General features: G+C 63.9%; 1 protein-coding gene across 1 annotated transcript in view; it reads left to right on the forward strand.

The window, feature by feature from the left end:
- SMARCC1 (SWI/SNF related, matrix associated, actin dependent regulator of chromatin subfamily c member 1) overlaps positions 1-13,982 on the forward strand; it is a 46,009-nt gene that overhangs the window by 29,553 nt on the left and 2,474 nt on the right. Inside the window, exons 22-27 of the mRNA XM_054171487.1 lie at positions 3,528-3,583; positions 4,543-4,657; positions 5,920-6,074; positions 7,730-7,864; positions 9,949-10,189; positions 13,471-13,647. Coding sequence (XP_054027462.1) covers positions 3,528-3,583; positions 4,543-4,657; positions 5,920-6,074; positions 7,730-7,864; positions 9,949-10,189; positions 13,471-13,647 — 879 coding nt within the window. The remainder of the gene's footprint in view (positions 1-3,527; positions 3,584-4,542; positions 4,658-5,919; positions 6,075-7,729; positions 7,865-9,948; positions 10,190-13,470; positions 13,648-13,982) is intronic.

Here is a 13,982-nt window from a genome sequence, read left to right on the forward strand (position 1 = left end):
CTCTCCCCCCGGGCTTGGAGCTCTCCTCCCGGGCTTGGAGCTCTCCTCCCGGGCTTGGAGCTCTCCTCCCAGGCTTGGAGCTCTCCTCCCGGGCTTGGAGCTCTCCTCCCGGGCTTGGAGCTCTCCTCCCGGGCTTGGAGCTCTCCTCCCAGGCTTGGAGCTCTCCTCCCAGGCTTGGAGCTCTCCTCCCGGGCTTGGAGCTCTCCTCCCGGGCTTGGAGCTCTCCTCCCGGGCTTGGAGCAGCTGTCTGACTAAAGCTCCCTGAGAGCTTCCCCTTGACATGATCAGGTCACCAAAGCCTGCCCCTGCCCCCAGCCTCCCCAGGTGGGGTGCTGGTGGCAGGCACCAGCTCAGCAGGGCTCTCAGCTCCCCCTCAGACACTGCAGTGGGGGTGGGTAGGGGTGGAAGGGACTTCTGCCCAGGCTGGGGGCTGCTGGAGCACAGCACTCTGTACTCCTCCCCTCCTTCCCTGGAGCATGAGCAGCCCTGGGGACTGGGGAAGATGAGCCCCAGCCACCAGCTAATGTCTTCAGAAGCTTAGAGGTGGATCAGGGCTTTACCAGCAGCAGCTCTGTGTTTCTCTGGCAGCTTGTGCTGGGCACCAGAGGCTCCTCCTGTAATGCTCTTTGGATGGGACTAAAGCTTCTGTTCTGGCAGAGCACAATCCCCCTGTGCTGGGGGGTGGGAGGCAGCTCTGCAGCTCCCCCAGCCCTGCCCCAGCAGGGCACCCACAGCACAGTGCCCAGGAGCACAGTGCCCAGGGGGGGTTGGAAGCTCTCCACACCAGGAGACTCCACAACCTCTCTGGGCAGCCTGGGACAGGCCTCCAGCAGCCTCACACCAAACAACTTCCTCCTCCTGTTCAGGTGGAACCTCCTGGGCTCCACTTTGTGCCCTCTGCCCCTTGTGCTGTCCCTGGGCACCACTGAGCAGAGCCTGGCCCCAGCCTCTTGCCCCCCAGGCTGCCTTCAGCTCTTGCTGAGCATTGCTCAGCTGCCCTCTGGGGCTGCTCTTCTGCAGGCTCTCAGCCCCAGGGCTCTCAGCCTTTGCTGCTCCCAGAGCTGCTCCAGGCCCCTCAGCAGCTCCCCAGCCTGCCCTGCACTCTCCCCAGCAGTTCCCTGCCTCTCTGGAGCTGGGCAGCCCAGAACAGGCAGTCGATGACTGTCTCCAGAGCACTGCTGCTAAGGCACTCCCTGCTCCCTGCAGCTGCAGAGGGCTCCAGTGGTGCTCTGCTGGCTCCAGTGGTGCTCTGCTGGCTCCAGTGGTGCTCTGCTGGCTCCAGTGGTGCTCTGCTGGCTCCAGTGGTGCTCTGCTGGCTCCAGTGGTGCTCTGCTGGCTCCAGTGGTGCTCTGCTGGCTCCAGTGGTGCTCTGCTGGCTCCAGTGGTGCTCTGCTGGCTCCAGTGGTGCTCTGCTGGCTCCAGTGGTGCTCTGCTGGCTCCAGTGGTGCTCTGCTGGCTCCAGCGGTGCTCTGCTGGCTCCAGCGGTGCTCTGCTGGCTCCAGCGGTGCTCTGCTGGCTCCAGCGGTGCTCTGCTGGCTCCAGTGGTGCACTGCTGGCTCCAGTGGTGCTCTGCTGGCTCCAGTGGTGAGCTGCTGGCTCCAGTGGTGAGCTGCTGGCTCCAGTGGTGCTCTGCTGGCTCAGTGGTGAGCTGCTGGCTCCAGTGGTGAGCTGCTGGCTCCAGTGGTGCTCTGCTGGCTCATTGGTGATCTGTCTGGGATGCTTCTTGGTTTGATTGCCTGCTCCTGACCTCCCAGGGAGGCTCTTCTCTCCTGAGATGCTGGAGCTGGGAGGGATGCTCCCTGCCCAGCTGCCACTCCAAGAGCCATCTGCAGCCCAGGGCTCCCTGGCTGTGTTTGGGCAGAGCTGCTCAGTGCTCTGCAGTCACTGCTGGGATGCCAGGCAGGCAGTGAGGAGCAGCTGAGGAGCTCAGCCAAAGCCCCAGGCAGCAGTGGTGGCTGGGGCCCTGAAGCTGAGGCTGTCTCCCAGGTGGGGGTAGGGCACTCTGGAGGTGCTGGAGGGCAAGGCCAGGCCTTGAAGGGGGCTGGAAGTGGTTTGGGTTCCAGACAGGAGGGGGAGGAGGTGGTGCTGCTGCCTGGCCCCATGCACCCCCAGCAGAGGGAGAGGCTGCCCTGTGTGCCAGGGCTCTGCCTTGGCCTGCAGCTCCTGCTGGCTCTTCCCCAAATGCCTGCTGGTGTTGCCAGCTCTGGGCAGGGGAAGACCTTGGGGCAGGCACTGGATGGAGGTCTGAGATGCCCAGCTGGGAGCCAGAGGCTGCAGCTGAGCTGCCTGGGGAGGTCATCTGTGCAGGTGCTTGGCAGGCTCCTGCCCTGCCAGGAGGGAATCCTTCCTGGCTTGGAGCCAGCCCTGGCAGCCCTGTGGGACTCCTGAAGGCTCAGGGCAGGCTGCAAGGCTGAGGCTCCCCCTCCTGGGGCAGTGCAGGGGATTGCCCAGCCAGCCCAGCTGGGGGCTCCCTGGAGGGCCCTGCACCTCTGCCAGCACTGCCTGGAGCTCCCCCAAGGCATCAGCCTCAGCCTCCCTGAGCAGCCTCTTCCAGAGTCCCCTCACCCTGCTACTGAAGAACTTCCTCAGCCCCACTCTGGCCCTGCTGTGCCTCAGCTCCAAGCCCTTCCCCCCTGGCCTGGCTCCAGACCCCCTCAGCAGAAGTCTCTGCAGCCTTCCTGCAGGATCCCTCCAGCTCCTGGCAGGCAGCAATAAGGTTTTCCCAGAGGCTTCTCCTCTGCAGGCTGCACAGCCCCAGCTCCTGTGCCCCCAGCAGAGCTGCTCCAGCCCTGGCAGCACCTTTGTGGCCTCCTCTGGGCTCTCTCCAGCAGCTCTGTGTCCTTCTGCAGGGGACAGCAGAGCTGGAGGCAGGGCTGAGGGTGAGGTCTGGGCAGAATCCTCTCTCTCTCCCTGCTGGCCACACTGCCCTGGCTGCAGCTCAGGGTCAGGAGTGCCTCTGGGCAGATGGAGAGCAGCTCAGGGGCTCTTGTGCCAAGGATTTGCAAGCTGGCAGCACCTTCATGGAGGTTGGTCATGGAGCTGAGAGCCTCCTGCAGGATCCAGCTGGCTGCACTGGGGAGAAGCAAACCCAGCCAGCAAGTTCTCCCTGAGCTGGCTCAGAGGGGCAGATGTGGGGGGCTCTAGATGGGAGCTGGGAGAAGCAGCAGGGCACAGAGCAGTTTGTGGTCTGTGCTGCCTGTGGGCTGGAAGTTCCACTGCAGTCTGCACTCATCACTGCAAGGAGCTGTTGGGCCTCCAGCAGTTTCATCTTCTCCTTGAACCACTCTGGGACAGTCATTAAGGTTGGGAAAGACCTCAGGGATCATCAAGCCCCAGCAGCAGCCTGGCCCTTAGGCCATGCCTCACAGTGCTGCTGGCTTTGGGTGCTGACACCTCCAGGGATGGGGACTGCACCACAGGCAGAGCAGAAAGCTGCCCTGAGCCCTGGCAGCAGTGCTGGGGCTGGGCAGGGCAGCTCCTGGGCCTCTTCTGGCAGTTCTGACTATCTCCCTGATTTGTCTTCTCAGATGGAGCTGAAGAGGAGAAGATGGAAACTGAGCCAGATGGGCAGCAGCCTGAGAAGGTAATCCTGGGCCCCTGCTGCTGAAAGCTGCCTCTGGCACTTGGGCTCCTGGGGCAGCTCTGGAGCTCTCACCACAAGGACATGAACCTGCAGCAGGGCCAGGGGAGGCCACAGCAGTGCTGGCAGGGCTGGAAGCCCTCTGCTGGGAGCCAGGCTGAGAGAGTTGGGCTTGGGCAGCATGGAGAGGAGAAGGCTGCAGGGAGAGCTTCTGGAGGCCTTCAGTGCTTCAAGGGCTGAGCAGAGAGCTGGGGACAGAGTTTGGAGCAGGGATCCTGCTGGGACAGGACAAGGGCTGGTGGTTTGAGCTGAGAGAGGGAGGGTCAGACTGGGGAGAAGGGAGAGGTGTTTGACACTGAGGGTGGTGAGAGCCTGTGCCAGGCTGCCCAGAGAGCTGGGAGCTGCCCCCTGCCTGGCACCAGTGCAGCTCAGGCTGGTTGGGGCTGTGAGCAGCCTGCCCTGGCTGCAGCTGTTCCTGCTGGCTGCAGGGGCTGCACTGGGGGAGCTCTCAGGGTCCCTTCCCAGCCACAGTGGGGTGTGATTCTGCTGGAGTCAGGGGGGCAGCACAGGGCAGGAGGTTCCCTTGCCTCTCAGCTCAGCTCCGGGGCTGCTGCACCCCAGCTGAAGCCAGGCTGGCCCTGGGCTGCTGCCTGGCAGACTTCCCAGCCTGGCAGTGCCTTGTTGGTCCTGGTTTCAGTTACAGTTGGCACAGTGGGCATCAGCTGCAGGCAGCATTTAGCCTCTCATCCCTTCCTGTGTGGCAGTGCTTGAATCCCATGGGATCACAGAATAGGTTGGGTTGGAAAAGGACCTTGGAGGCCATCCAGTTCCCTCCCCAGCCAAGGGCAGGGACACCTCCCACCAGCCAAGGGTGCTGCAGGCAATGTGAGAGCCAGCATCCAAGTCCCCAGCAATTGCCTTCTGCAGCTCTCATGCTTCAACCAATCTTTCCTCCCCTTCAGGCTGAGAGCAAAGTGGAGAGTGAGGCTGAGGAAGGAGACAAAGCACAGGAAGGAGAGAATGAGAGAACTGCAGAGAAGGAGGCAGAGAGTGAAGCTGCTGCAGACCCCAAGCCAGGTAATGGTTGCCAGCTGCTCCTCCAGCTGTGCTGCCTCTTCCCTCTGAAGTGGTTGGAGCAGGCTCTGAGCTCAGCTGTGGCAGCAGTCCTTCCTCTCCCAGCTCAGGCTGCTTCATGCTCCAGCAGTGACTGCCCCAGCTCCACTGCCCTGCAGGGCTCAGGCACAGCAGCTGGGGGAAGACACTGCAGCAGCAAAGGGAGGGCAGGGCCAGAGGAGTCCTTTTCCCCTGCCCCTCTTGCACAGCATTTGGTCACTTTGGGTGCTGGGGGACTGCTCACTTCTGAGGGGAGTTCAGGAGCTAGCTGGGTGCCCCTGAGGAGTGGTGCAGGGGCCTGATCCTGGCAGTCCTGAGGAGCCCTGGGCTTGGCTTTGGCCCTCCCTCAGAGATGACTTTCAGCTATCTCAGCATGTTCTCCCTGCCCCACCCTGGGTTGGTTTTCACCCTGATCCTTGCTCCCAGCAACCTCCTCCTGGAGCTTCCATCCAGGGCTTCAGCTCCAGGTAGGCAGCAGGAGCCTTTGGGTTTGGTGTGGTGGAGTTGGTTTGGACAGGCAGCTGCAGTGCCTCAGGTGAGGGTAAGGGATGAACTGAGAGGGTGCAAAGTGAAAGCCTCCCAGGCTGCCCCTGGCTCAGCTCCTCCTGGAGGGCAGCTGCTCCCCTGGCAGCATCTGGAGGAGCAGTGCTGTGACCTGGGAGCCTGGCAGCATGTGGATGGAGTCCCCCCCTGCCCCCCCAGCACTGCAGGCAGCTCTGCTGCCTCCACACCAGAAGGACCTGGAAGTGTGGGAGAGGGTCCAGAGGAGGCCACAGAGATGGGCAGGGGGCTTGGGGCACCTCTCCTGCAGACACAGGCTGAGGGAGCTGGGCTGTGCAGCCTGGAGAGGAGGCTCTGGGGAGACCTTGGGGTCTTCCAATGCCTGAAGCTGAAGGGCAGCTGGGGAGGGACTCTCCAGGGGCTTGTAGTGCCAGGGTGGGGAGCAAAGGATGGGAGCTGGAGACTGCAGGTGGGGAAGAGATTCCTGCCAGTGAGGCTGGGGAGACACTGAACAGATGCCCAGGGAGGCTGTGGCTGCCCCTTCCCTGGAGGTGCCCAGGGCCAGGCTGGATGAGGCCCTGAGCAGCCTGGGCTGCTGGGAGGGGTCCCATGGCTGGGGCTGGGTCCCTTCCACCCAGCCTGTGCTTCTGAGTGACTTGCTGAGTGCCACCGTGCTGCTGGCAAGGGGAGCAGGCTGCTGACAGAGGTGGGGGCATCTCTTGCAGAGGAGAAGGAGGCAGAGGAGAACAAGGAGAACGTTGATGGCAGCAGGGACAAAGAGAGCGAGGCCGGCAGGAGGAAAGTGGAGCACGAGATCTCGGAAGGAAACGTCGCCACCGCTGCAGCTGCTGCCCTGGCCTCAGCTGCCACCAAAGCCAAGGTTTGTGCCAGCCCAGCTCTGCCCTGGCTTGCTCTCCAGCCCACAGGAGAGCTCTCCCTCAAGTGCTCCTCTGTCCCACACCCCTGGGCCTTCCTGTCCTGACCTCGGTGCCCTGCCGGGGCAGGAGTGCCTCCTGCCCTGCTCTGCCCGCTCAGGGGTAGCCAGGGGCAGCTGCTGCATCCAGTCACTGAACCCCCAGGGAAAGCCCCAGCCCCCAAGAGGTGTTGCTCACTGCTGGGGAAGGCTCTTCCCTGCTCAGCAGCCCTGGGGGACCAAACCCTGCTGTCCCCTGGAGCTGGCACACCAAGGGCTGTGACAGCTTCAGTGCTGCTTGTGCTGAGAGGCTCTTCTGTGGTGCTGAAAGCACCTTCTTGTCTTTCTGTCATCAAACCTCTGTTTGGCTGGCTGCTAATGAGCTGTGGCTTCAATCAGCTCCCCACACAAGAGCTTTGCTTTCACCCTGTCATTGCTAATTGCAGGTTGGCTTTCATTTGCTTCTTGCAGGAGCCACATCACCAACCCTGCCTCCTGACTCCCCTTCAGAAGCTCTTTCCTCTTGGCTTGTTTGGGGCTTTCTGACTCAGTTTGCAGTCTGAGTCTGGCTCTTGGATTCAGTGCCAGGCTCTGTGCCACAGGATCCCCAGGTCCCAGCAGGGAGGGGTTGGGACCTCTGGAGCTGCTCCAGCAGGGCACCCACAGCACAGTGCCCAGGGGGGGTTGGAAGCTCTCCACACCAGGAGACTCCACAACCTCTCTGGGCAGCCTGGGACAGGCCTCCAGCACCCTCACAACAAACAACTTCCTCCTCCTGTTCAGATGGAACCTCCTGGGCTCCACTTTGTGCCCTCTGCCCCTTGTGCTGTCCCTGGGCACCACTGAGCAGAGCCTGGCCCCAGCCTCTTGCCCCCCAGGCTCCCTTCAGCTCTTGCTGAGCATTGCTCAGCTGCCCTCTGGGGCTGCTCTTCTGCAGGCTCTCAGCCCCAGGGCTCTCAGCCTTGGCTGCTCCCAGAGCTGCTCCAGGCCCCTCAGCAGCTCCCCAGCCTGCCCTGCACTCTCTCCAGCAGCTCTCTGGAGCTGGGGAGCCCAGAACAGGCCTCAGTCCTCCAGCTGTGTCCTCAGCAGGGCAGAGCAGAGGGGGAGGAGAACCTTCCTCAAGCTGCTGCCCACACTCTTCATGCCCCCCAGGGCACTCTTGGCCAGGAGGGCTCAGTGCTGGCCTGTGAGCAGCTTGTCCCCCAGCACTCCCTGCTTGTTCTCCATGGAGCTGCCTCCCAGCAGGTCTCCCCTCAGCTGTGATGGGGCAGGGGGCAGGACCCTCCCCTTGCCCTTGCTCATCATTGAGGATGACCCCAGGCTGCCCTGCTCCAGTGTTCCCTTGCCCCCTCTGTGTCCTTTCCACTGAAGGAGCTCTCCTCTGCACAGCACTCAGGAGGCTGTGAGGCACAGCTGGATGAGCAGGGAGCATCCCCACCATGAAAGTCTCCTTTCCTAGCCCAAGAGCTGCTGGTTCTGAGGCTGCACTGGGAGCCCAGTGCCCTGCAGAGTGGGGCCAGGGTGGCTGCAGCAGGGAGCAGCTGCAGCTGGCTGACTTGCCCCCTTGAAGCACTTCCTTCTGTGACTTGGTGGTAAAGCAGAGCCCTGTGCTTCATCCTCAGCACCTAGCAGCAGTGGAGGAGAGGAAGATCAAGTCCCTGGTGGCCCTGCTGGTGGAGACACAGATGAAGAAGCTGGAGATCAAACTTCGCCACTTCGAGGAGCTGGAGACCATCATGGACAGGGAGAAGGAGGCAGTGAGTGGGGCTGCAGCCAGGGGCTGGGGGGGCTGGGGGGGCTCTGCAGGGCCCCTGAGTGCCAGCAGCAGCCCTGCCCTCCAAGCCCTGCCCTCCAAGCCCTGCCCACAGGGCTCTGGAACCCCTCCAGGGCTGGGGACTGCACCACTGCCCTGCAGCCTGGGCCAGGCCTGGACAGCCCTCAAGGGCAGAAACTGTTCCTCATGGCCAACCCAAACCTCCCCTGGGCTATCTGGAGGCTGTTTCCTCTCATCCTGTCCCTTGTTCCCTGGGAGCAGAGCCCAAGCCCCATCTGGCTCCAGCCTCCTTCCAGGGAGCTGCAGAGAGCAATGAGGTCTCCCTCAGCCTCCTGCCAGGTGGCTGCAGGCAGCCAGGAGGTCTCCCCTCAGCCCCAACCCCCCCAGCTCCCTCAGCTGCTCCTCCCCAGCCCCTTCCCCAGCCCCTTCCCAGCTCCCTTGCCCTCCTGTGGCAGAGACTCTGCCTGTGGCAGGGTCACATCAGCTGGGTGCTGTCCTTGCCCACCCAGTGCAGCCTGCCTTCAGAGGAGAGCTTCCTCCCCAGCTGCTCTGAGGATGACCCAACCCTCCCTGCCTGCAGGGAGCAGCCTCTGGGGGCTCTCCCTGGGGGCAGCCTGCCCCCAGAGCCCCCAGAGGCCTGGAGGGGCTGGGTGGAGCCCTGCTCCCTGCCTGAGCCTTTGTTTGGGGTCATTTGCAGCAACTCTGCTGGGAGCTGCCCCCCGGGGGGGGCTCCCTGCACACAGGCTCCATCCCCCCTCGGGGTCCCTGCTTCCACCACCTCCTTCCCCTCTCAGACTGCTCAGGGAGAAAGGAGCCAGGGCCCCATGACTAATGCCATTGTGGGGCCTGCAGGCAGCCCCCAGCCAGGCCATGCTTTATTCATGAGGCTCCAGCCCCAGCTGGCTGGGTGGCTGAATGCCTCCTCTGTAGCCTCCAGCCCTGCTTTGTGCCAGCACAGAGCCTTGGTGGGGCTGGGGGAGCTCAGCAGAGCTGCTGCTGGGGGGAGGTCTCCCTGGCAACCTGCTCTTGTGGAGCTGCCCCTGGAGCTGCACAGCCAGTGCTGGGCAGCCAGGCACACACAGCCTGTGCCCAGCTGGGGCAGCAGGGGCAGCCAGGCACACACAGCCTGTGCCCAGCTGGGGCAGCAGGGGCAGCCAGGCACACAAAGCCTGTGCCCAGCTGGCTGGGGAGGGGCAGGCAGGGGAAGGGCAGGCAGGGGAAGGGCAGGCAGGGGAAGGGCAGGCAGGGGAGGGGCAGGCAGGGGAGGGGCAGGCAGGGGAGGGGCAGGCAGGGGAAGGGCAGGCAGGGGAAGGGCAGGCAGGGGAGGGGCAGGCAGGGGAGGGGCAGGCAGGGGAAGGGCAGCCTGGGGAGGGGCAGCCTGGGGTGTCCTGGCTCAGGCAGAGGGGGAGGCCTCCCTGGGCAGCACATGGTTGCTGTGGAAGTGCAGTGCTGGACTTGCTTGTCACAGAGGTGCTGGGAGAGGCCTTTAAGCCCCTGGAGCCCAACCCTGGCCCCAGCACTGCCAGGGCAGCACCAACCATGGCCCTCAGCTCCACAGCTCTGAAACCCCTCCAGGGCTGGGGACTGCACCTGGGCAGCCTGGGCCAGGCCTTGGCAGCCCTCAAAGGGAAGAAATTGTTCCTCATGGCCACCCTAAGCCTCCCCTGGGGCAATTTGAGGCTGTTCTCTCTTGCCTCCTTCCTTGGGAGCAGAGCCCAAGCCCCCCTGGCTGCAGCCCCCTTTCGGGCAGCCAGAAGCTCTCCCCTCAGCCTCCTCCAGCCCCAAGCCCCCCCAGCTCCCTCAGCTGCTCCTCCCCAGCCCTGCTCTGCAGACCCTTCCCAGGGCCTGCTGCAGCCCCTCAGTGTCCCTGCTGGAGTGCCAGGACTGGAGGTGCTGCCCGGCCCCGGAGGCTGAGCCCTGCCCTGCTGCCCCTGGGCCCCCTGCCGCCGGCTGCCAGGCTGAGAGCTCTGCCCCTGGCAGCCTCTGCAGGGCAGCCCCTTGGCAGGGGCTGTGCAGGAGCACGGCTGGGGGTGTCACCTGCCCTTGTCACCCCCCTTGTCCCCACAGCTGGAGCAGCAGAGGCAGCAGCTGCTGACGGAGCGCCAGAACTTCCACATGGAGCAGCTGAAGTACGCCGAGCTGAGGGCCCGCCAGCAGCTGGAGCAGCAGCACAGCCAGGGCCCCCAGCAGCCCCACCAGCACTCCTCTGGGCCTGCCATGGCCCACCCAGGCCTCCTGCCCCACCAGCAGCCCCCCCCCTACCCCATGATGCACCACCAGATGCCGCCACCCCACCCCCCACAGCCAGGTAAGGGCTGCAGGGGGGCAGAGTCCCAGCAGGGAGGGCCTGGGGGGGACCCCTGGGGCTCAGCAGCTCCAGCAGGGCACCGCAGCACGGGGGGGTTGGAGGCTCTCCACAGCCTCACACCAAAGGAGCTTCTCCTGTTCAGGTGGAGCCTCCTGGGCCCCAGCCTGCATCCCTTGCTGCTGCCCTGGCCCCCAGCAGAGCAAGCCTGGCACCTTCACCCCCACCCCTCAGATCTCTGTAGCCATTGGTGAGGTTCCCTCTCGGCCCTCTGCTCTCCAGACTGAGCAGCCCCTGATGCTCACCAGAGAGTGGAGCTGGAGTCCAAGCCCCCTGCCAAGGCAGGCTCCCCTGGAGGAGGTCCCACAGGAGCCCTTCCTTGCCTGGACTGGAGCAGTTTCCTCACCCCCTCACTCTCAGCCCCTCTCCAGTGCCCCCTCCCTGCCCCTCAGTGGCCAGGAGGGCTGAGCAGCACAGAGCCATTCCTCACTCAGGTGGGAAGGTGTCAGTGGAGACCTGGAGGAGCTGCTGCTCCATTCAGCTCCTCCTGGGGACAGCCCACAGCCACTTGGCAGGGGGAGAGGAGCAGCAGGCAGCCTTCCAGAAGAGCCCTGAGGGGAAGCTGAGGCACAGCTTCCCCTGCAGCTGCCTGGGCTTAGCCCCAGACTTGACCTTGGTTCTCACTGATGTTCTCAAACAGGTTCCTGACCTCAGCAGGGGCTAAAGTGTGGCTGTGGGGGCAGCAGAGCAGGAAGAACACTCTGAGGCTGATGGCTTCAGAGTGATTGGCAAGAGCTGGGGGGTGGCAGGGAGCAGAGAGATGAAAGGACCTGAAAGGGCATTTGGAAAGACAAAGAAACCAAAGTGCTGCTCAGGGCTCCTCTGGAGTCAGAGGCAGCAGCAGCTCAGCACAGCCTCTGGAGCAGTCAAGCTCTGTCCCCAGTGATGTTCCTCAGCTTAGATGTCAGCCCCTGGCCCCTGCTGCTGAATGTCTCCAGTGAGCCTCAGTCTGTGCCCTCTGCCCCTTGTGCTGTCCCTGGGCACCACTCAGCAGAGCCTGGCCCCAGCCTCTTGCCCCCCAGGCTCCCTTCAGCTCCTGCTGAGCATTGCTCAGCTGCCCTCTGGGGCTGCTCTTCTGCAGGCTCTCAGCCCCAGGGCTCTCAGCCTTTGCTGCTCCCAGAGCTGCTCCAGGCCCCTCAGCAGCTCCCCAGCCTGCCCTGCACTCTCCCCAGCAGCTCTCTGTCCCTCTGGAGCTGGGGACCCTGGGCCAGGGTCTCACCATCCTCAGCATAACAAATCAGCCCTTGTCCTGTCCCAGCAGGATCCCTGCTCCAAACTCTGTCCCCAGCAGCAGGATCCCTGCTCCAAACTCTGTCCCCAGCTCTCTGCTCAGCCCTTGAAGCACTGAAGGCCTCCAGAAGCTCTCCCTGCAGCCTTCTCCTCTCCATGCTGCCCAAGCCCAACTCTCTCAGCCTGGCTCCCAGCAGAGGGCTTCCAGCCCTGCCAGCACTGCTGTGGCCTCCCCTGGCCCTGCTGCAGCAGGTCCCTGGCTCTGCTGTGCTGCCTGGCACCTCAGTGGCTTGCACTGTGCTGTCCCCTGAGCATCTGCAGAGCTTCCCCAGTGAGCCTGAGCAGCTCCTGCCTCCTCAGGAGGATCTCTCATTCAAGGTGCCTCAATGCTTGAAGGTTCCACCCTGCACAGCTCTTGTCCTTGGTGCACCCAGCAGCTTCTCAACTCAGTGTCTCTGGGGTAGAAAAAGACTGGGGAGCCCTCAGCCAGGAGGTGCTGTGGTGCCAGGGCCCAGGCAGCTGGCATGGGGCTGGGCTGGGAGGGGTCCATCAGCAGTGCTGGCTGCAGAGCTGCTGCAGGGGAGAGTGGCAGGAATGCAGGCTGCCAGTGGAGTGGGAACTGGCCTCTGCCCTCAGAGCTGCTGCTGCCCAGCTACTCACAGGCCTGGGCTGGGGCATGGCCTGCTGCAGCAGGGGGGCAGGGGATGTGCCCAGGGGGGCAGGGGATGTGCCCAGGGGGCAGGGGATGTGCCCAGGGGGGCAGGGGATGTGCCCAGGGGGGCAGGGGATGTGCCCAAGCAAAGGACCTGGTTGAGAAGTTGGTTAGAAGTGGCCCTGCAGAAGAGCAGCCCCAGAGGGCAGCTGAGCAATGCTCAGCAGGAGCTGAAGGGAGCCAAGAGGCTGGGGCCAGGCTCTGCTCAGTGCTGCCCAGGGACAGCACAAGGGGCAGAGGGCACAAAGTGGAGCCCAGGAGGTTCCACCTGAAGAGGAGGAGAAAGTTGTTTGTTGTGAGGCTGCTGGAGGCCTGTCCCAGGCTGCCCAGAGAGGTTGTGGAGGCTCCTGGTGTGGAGAGCTTCCAACCCCCCCTGGGCACTGTGCCCCTGGGCTGGGTGCTGTGGGTGCCCTGCTGCAGCAGGGCCTGGGCTGGGGAGCCCCAGAGCTCCCTTCCAGCCCCTCCATTTCCATGCCTGTGCAGCCACACAGCCCCACCAAGCCTGTTCAGCACCCCATGCCCCCCAGGAGCTGATTTGATTGAGGTGGAGGCTTAATTAATAGAGATGAATCCCTTGGAGGTCCTTCAGGAGCTGCCCCTGGGCAGGCTCAGCAGCTGCAGCAGGGTGCTCCAGAGCTCACCCTGGGAGATGCCTGCAGCTGGGGAAGGCTTTGGGTTTCACTCACCCTGCTGAACCTCCTCCTGCTGAAGCCTTTTGCCTTCATCTCTTCCTTAGCTGCTGGCTTTCAGCTCTCCCCCTATGTAGGTCACACTTCACATTCTTCTCCCTAGTGTGAGGTGATAGAAGGAGAGGAAGTGGCCTGAGGGTGCTCCAGGGGAGGAGCAATGTCCTGGCTGGCAGAGGCTGCCCAGGGGCTGGCAGAGGCTGCCCAGGGGCTGGGGGAGTCCCCAGCCCTGGAGCTGTGCAAGCAGCTGTGGCCATGGCAGCTGGGGATGTGCTTTGATGGCCAGGGGGGGCTGGCTTGGTGCTGGACTGCATCACCTTGGAGGGCTGTGAGTGGTGCTGCAGCTGCAGTCTTGCAGAGGGTCTCCTGGTCAGTCTCCAGACACAGGGCTTCCCCTTGTGCTGGCAGGCATTGCCCCTTCCTCAGTCCCAGCTTGCTTTGGGGGTGCTCAGCTTCAGCACCTTGGCATCCTGGTGCCTGCTGAGCTTGTCCCCTCTAGCACCCTGAGCTGGTCTGCTCCTCCCTGCTGGCCACCTCCCTGCCCCACAGGGGTCTCATGCTGGGGTCTCATGCTTGTGTCTCTGCTGCTCTTGCAGGTCAGATGCCAGGCCCTGGCTCCATGCTGCCTGGACAGCCCATGGCAGGCAGGCTGATGCCAGGAGTGGCAGCCAGCATCCATCCTGCTGGGGGTGGTGCCCCTGCCCCTGGCATGTCACCCATGGCAGGAAACCTGATTGGACCTCGTGTTCCTCTGGCAGCTCCAAATGGCATGTGTAAGTGATGCCCCTGGCCTCCTCCTGAGAGTCAGCACAGACCCCCCTGGCCTCCTGAGAGTCAGCACAGACCCCCCTGGCCTCCTGAGAGTCAGCACAGACCCCCCTGGCCTCCTGAGAGTCAGCACAGACCCCCCCTGGCCTCCTGAGAGTCAGCACAGACCCCCCTGGCCTCCTGAGAGTCAGCACAGACCCCCCTGGCCTCCTGAGAGTCAGCACAGACCCCCCCTGGCCTCCTGAGAGTCAGCACAGACCCCCCCTGGCCTCCTGAGAGTCAGCACAGACCCCCCCTGGCCTCCTGAGAGTCAGCACAGACCCCCCCTGGCCTCCCCTCA

This window comes from Dryobates pubescens, chromosome 21 (assembly GCF_014839835.1).
Source record: "Dryobates pubescens isolate bDryPub1 chromosome 21, bDryPub1.pri, whole genome shotgun sequence".
In the NCBI taxonomy this organism is placed as follows: Eukaryota; Metazoa; Chordata; class Aves; order Piciformes; family Picidae; genus Dryobates; species Dryobates pubescens.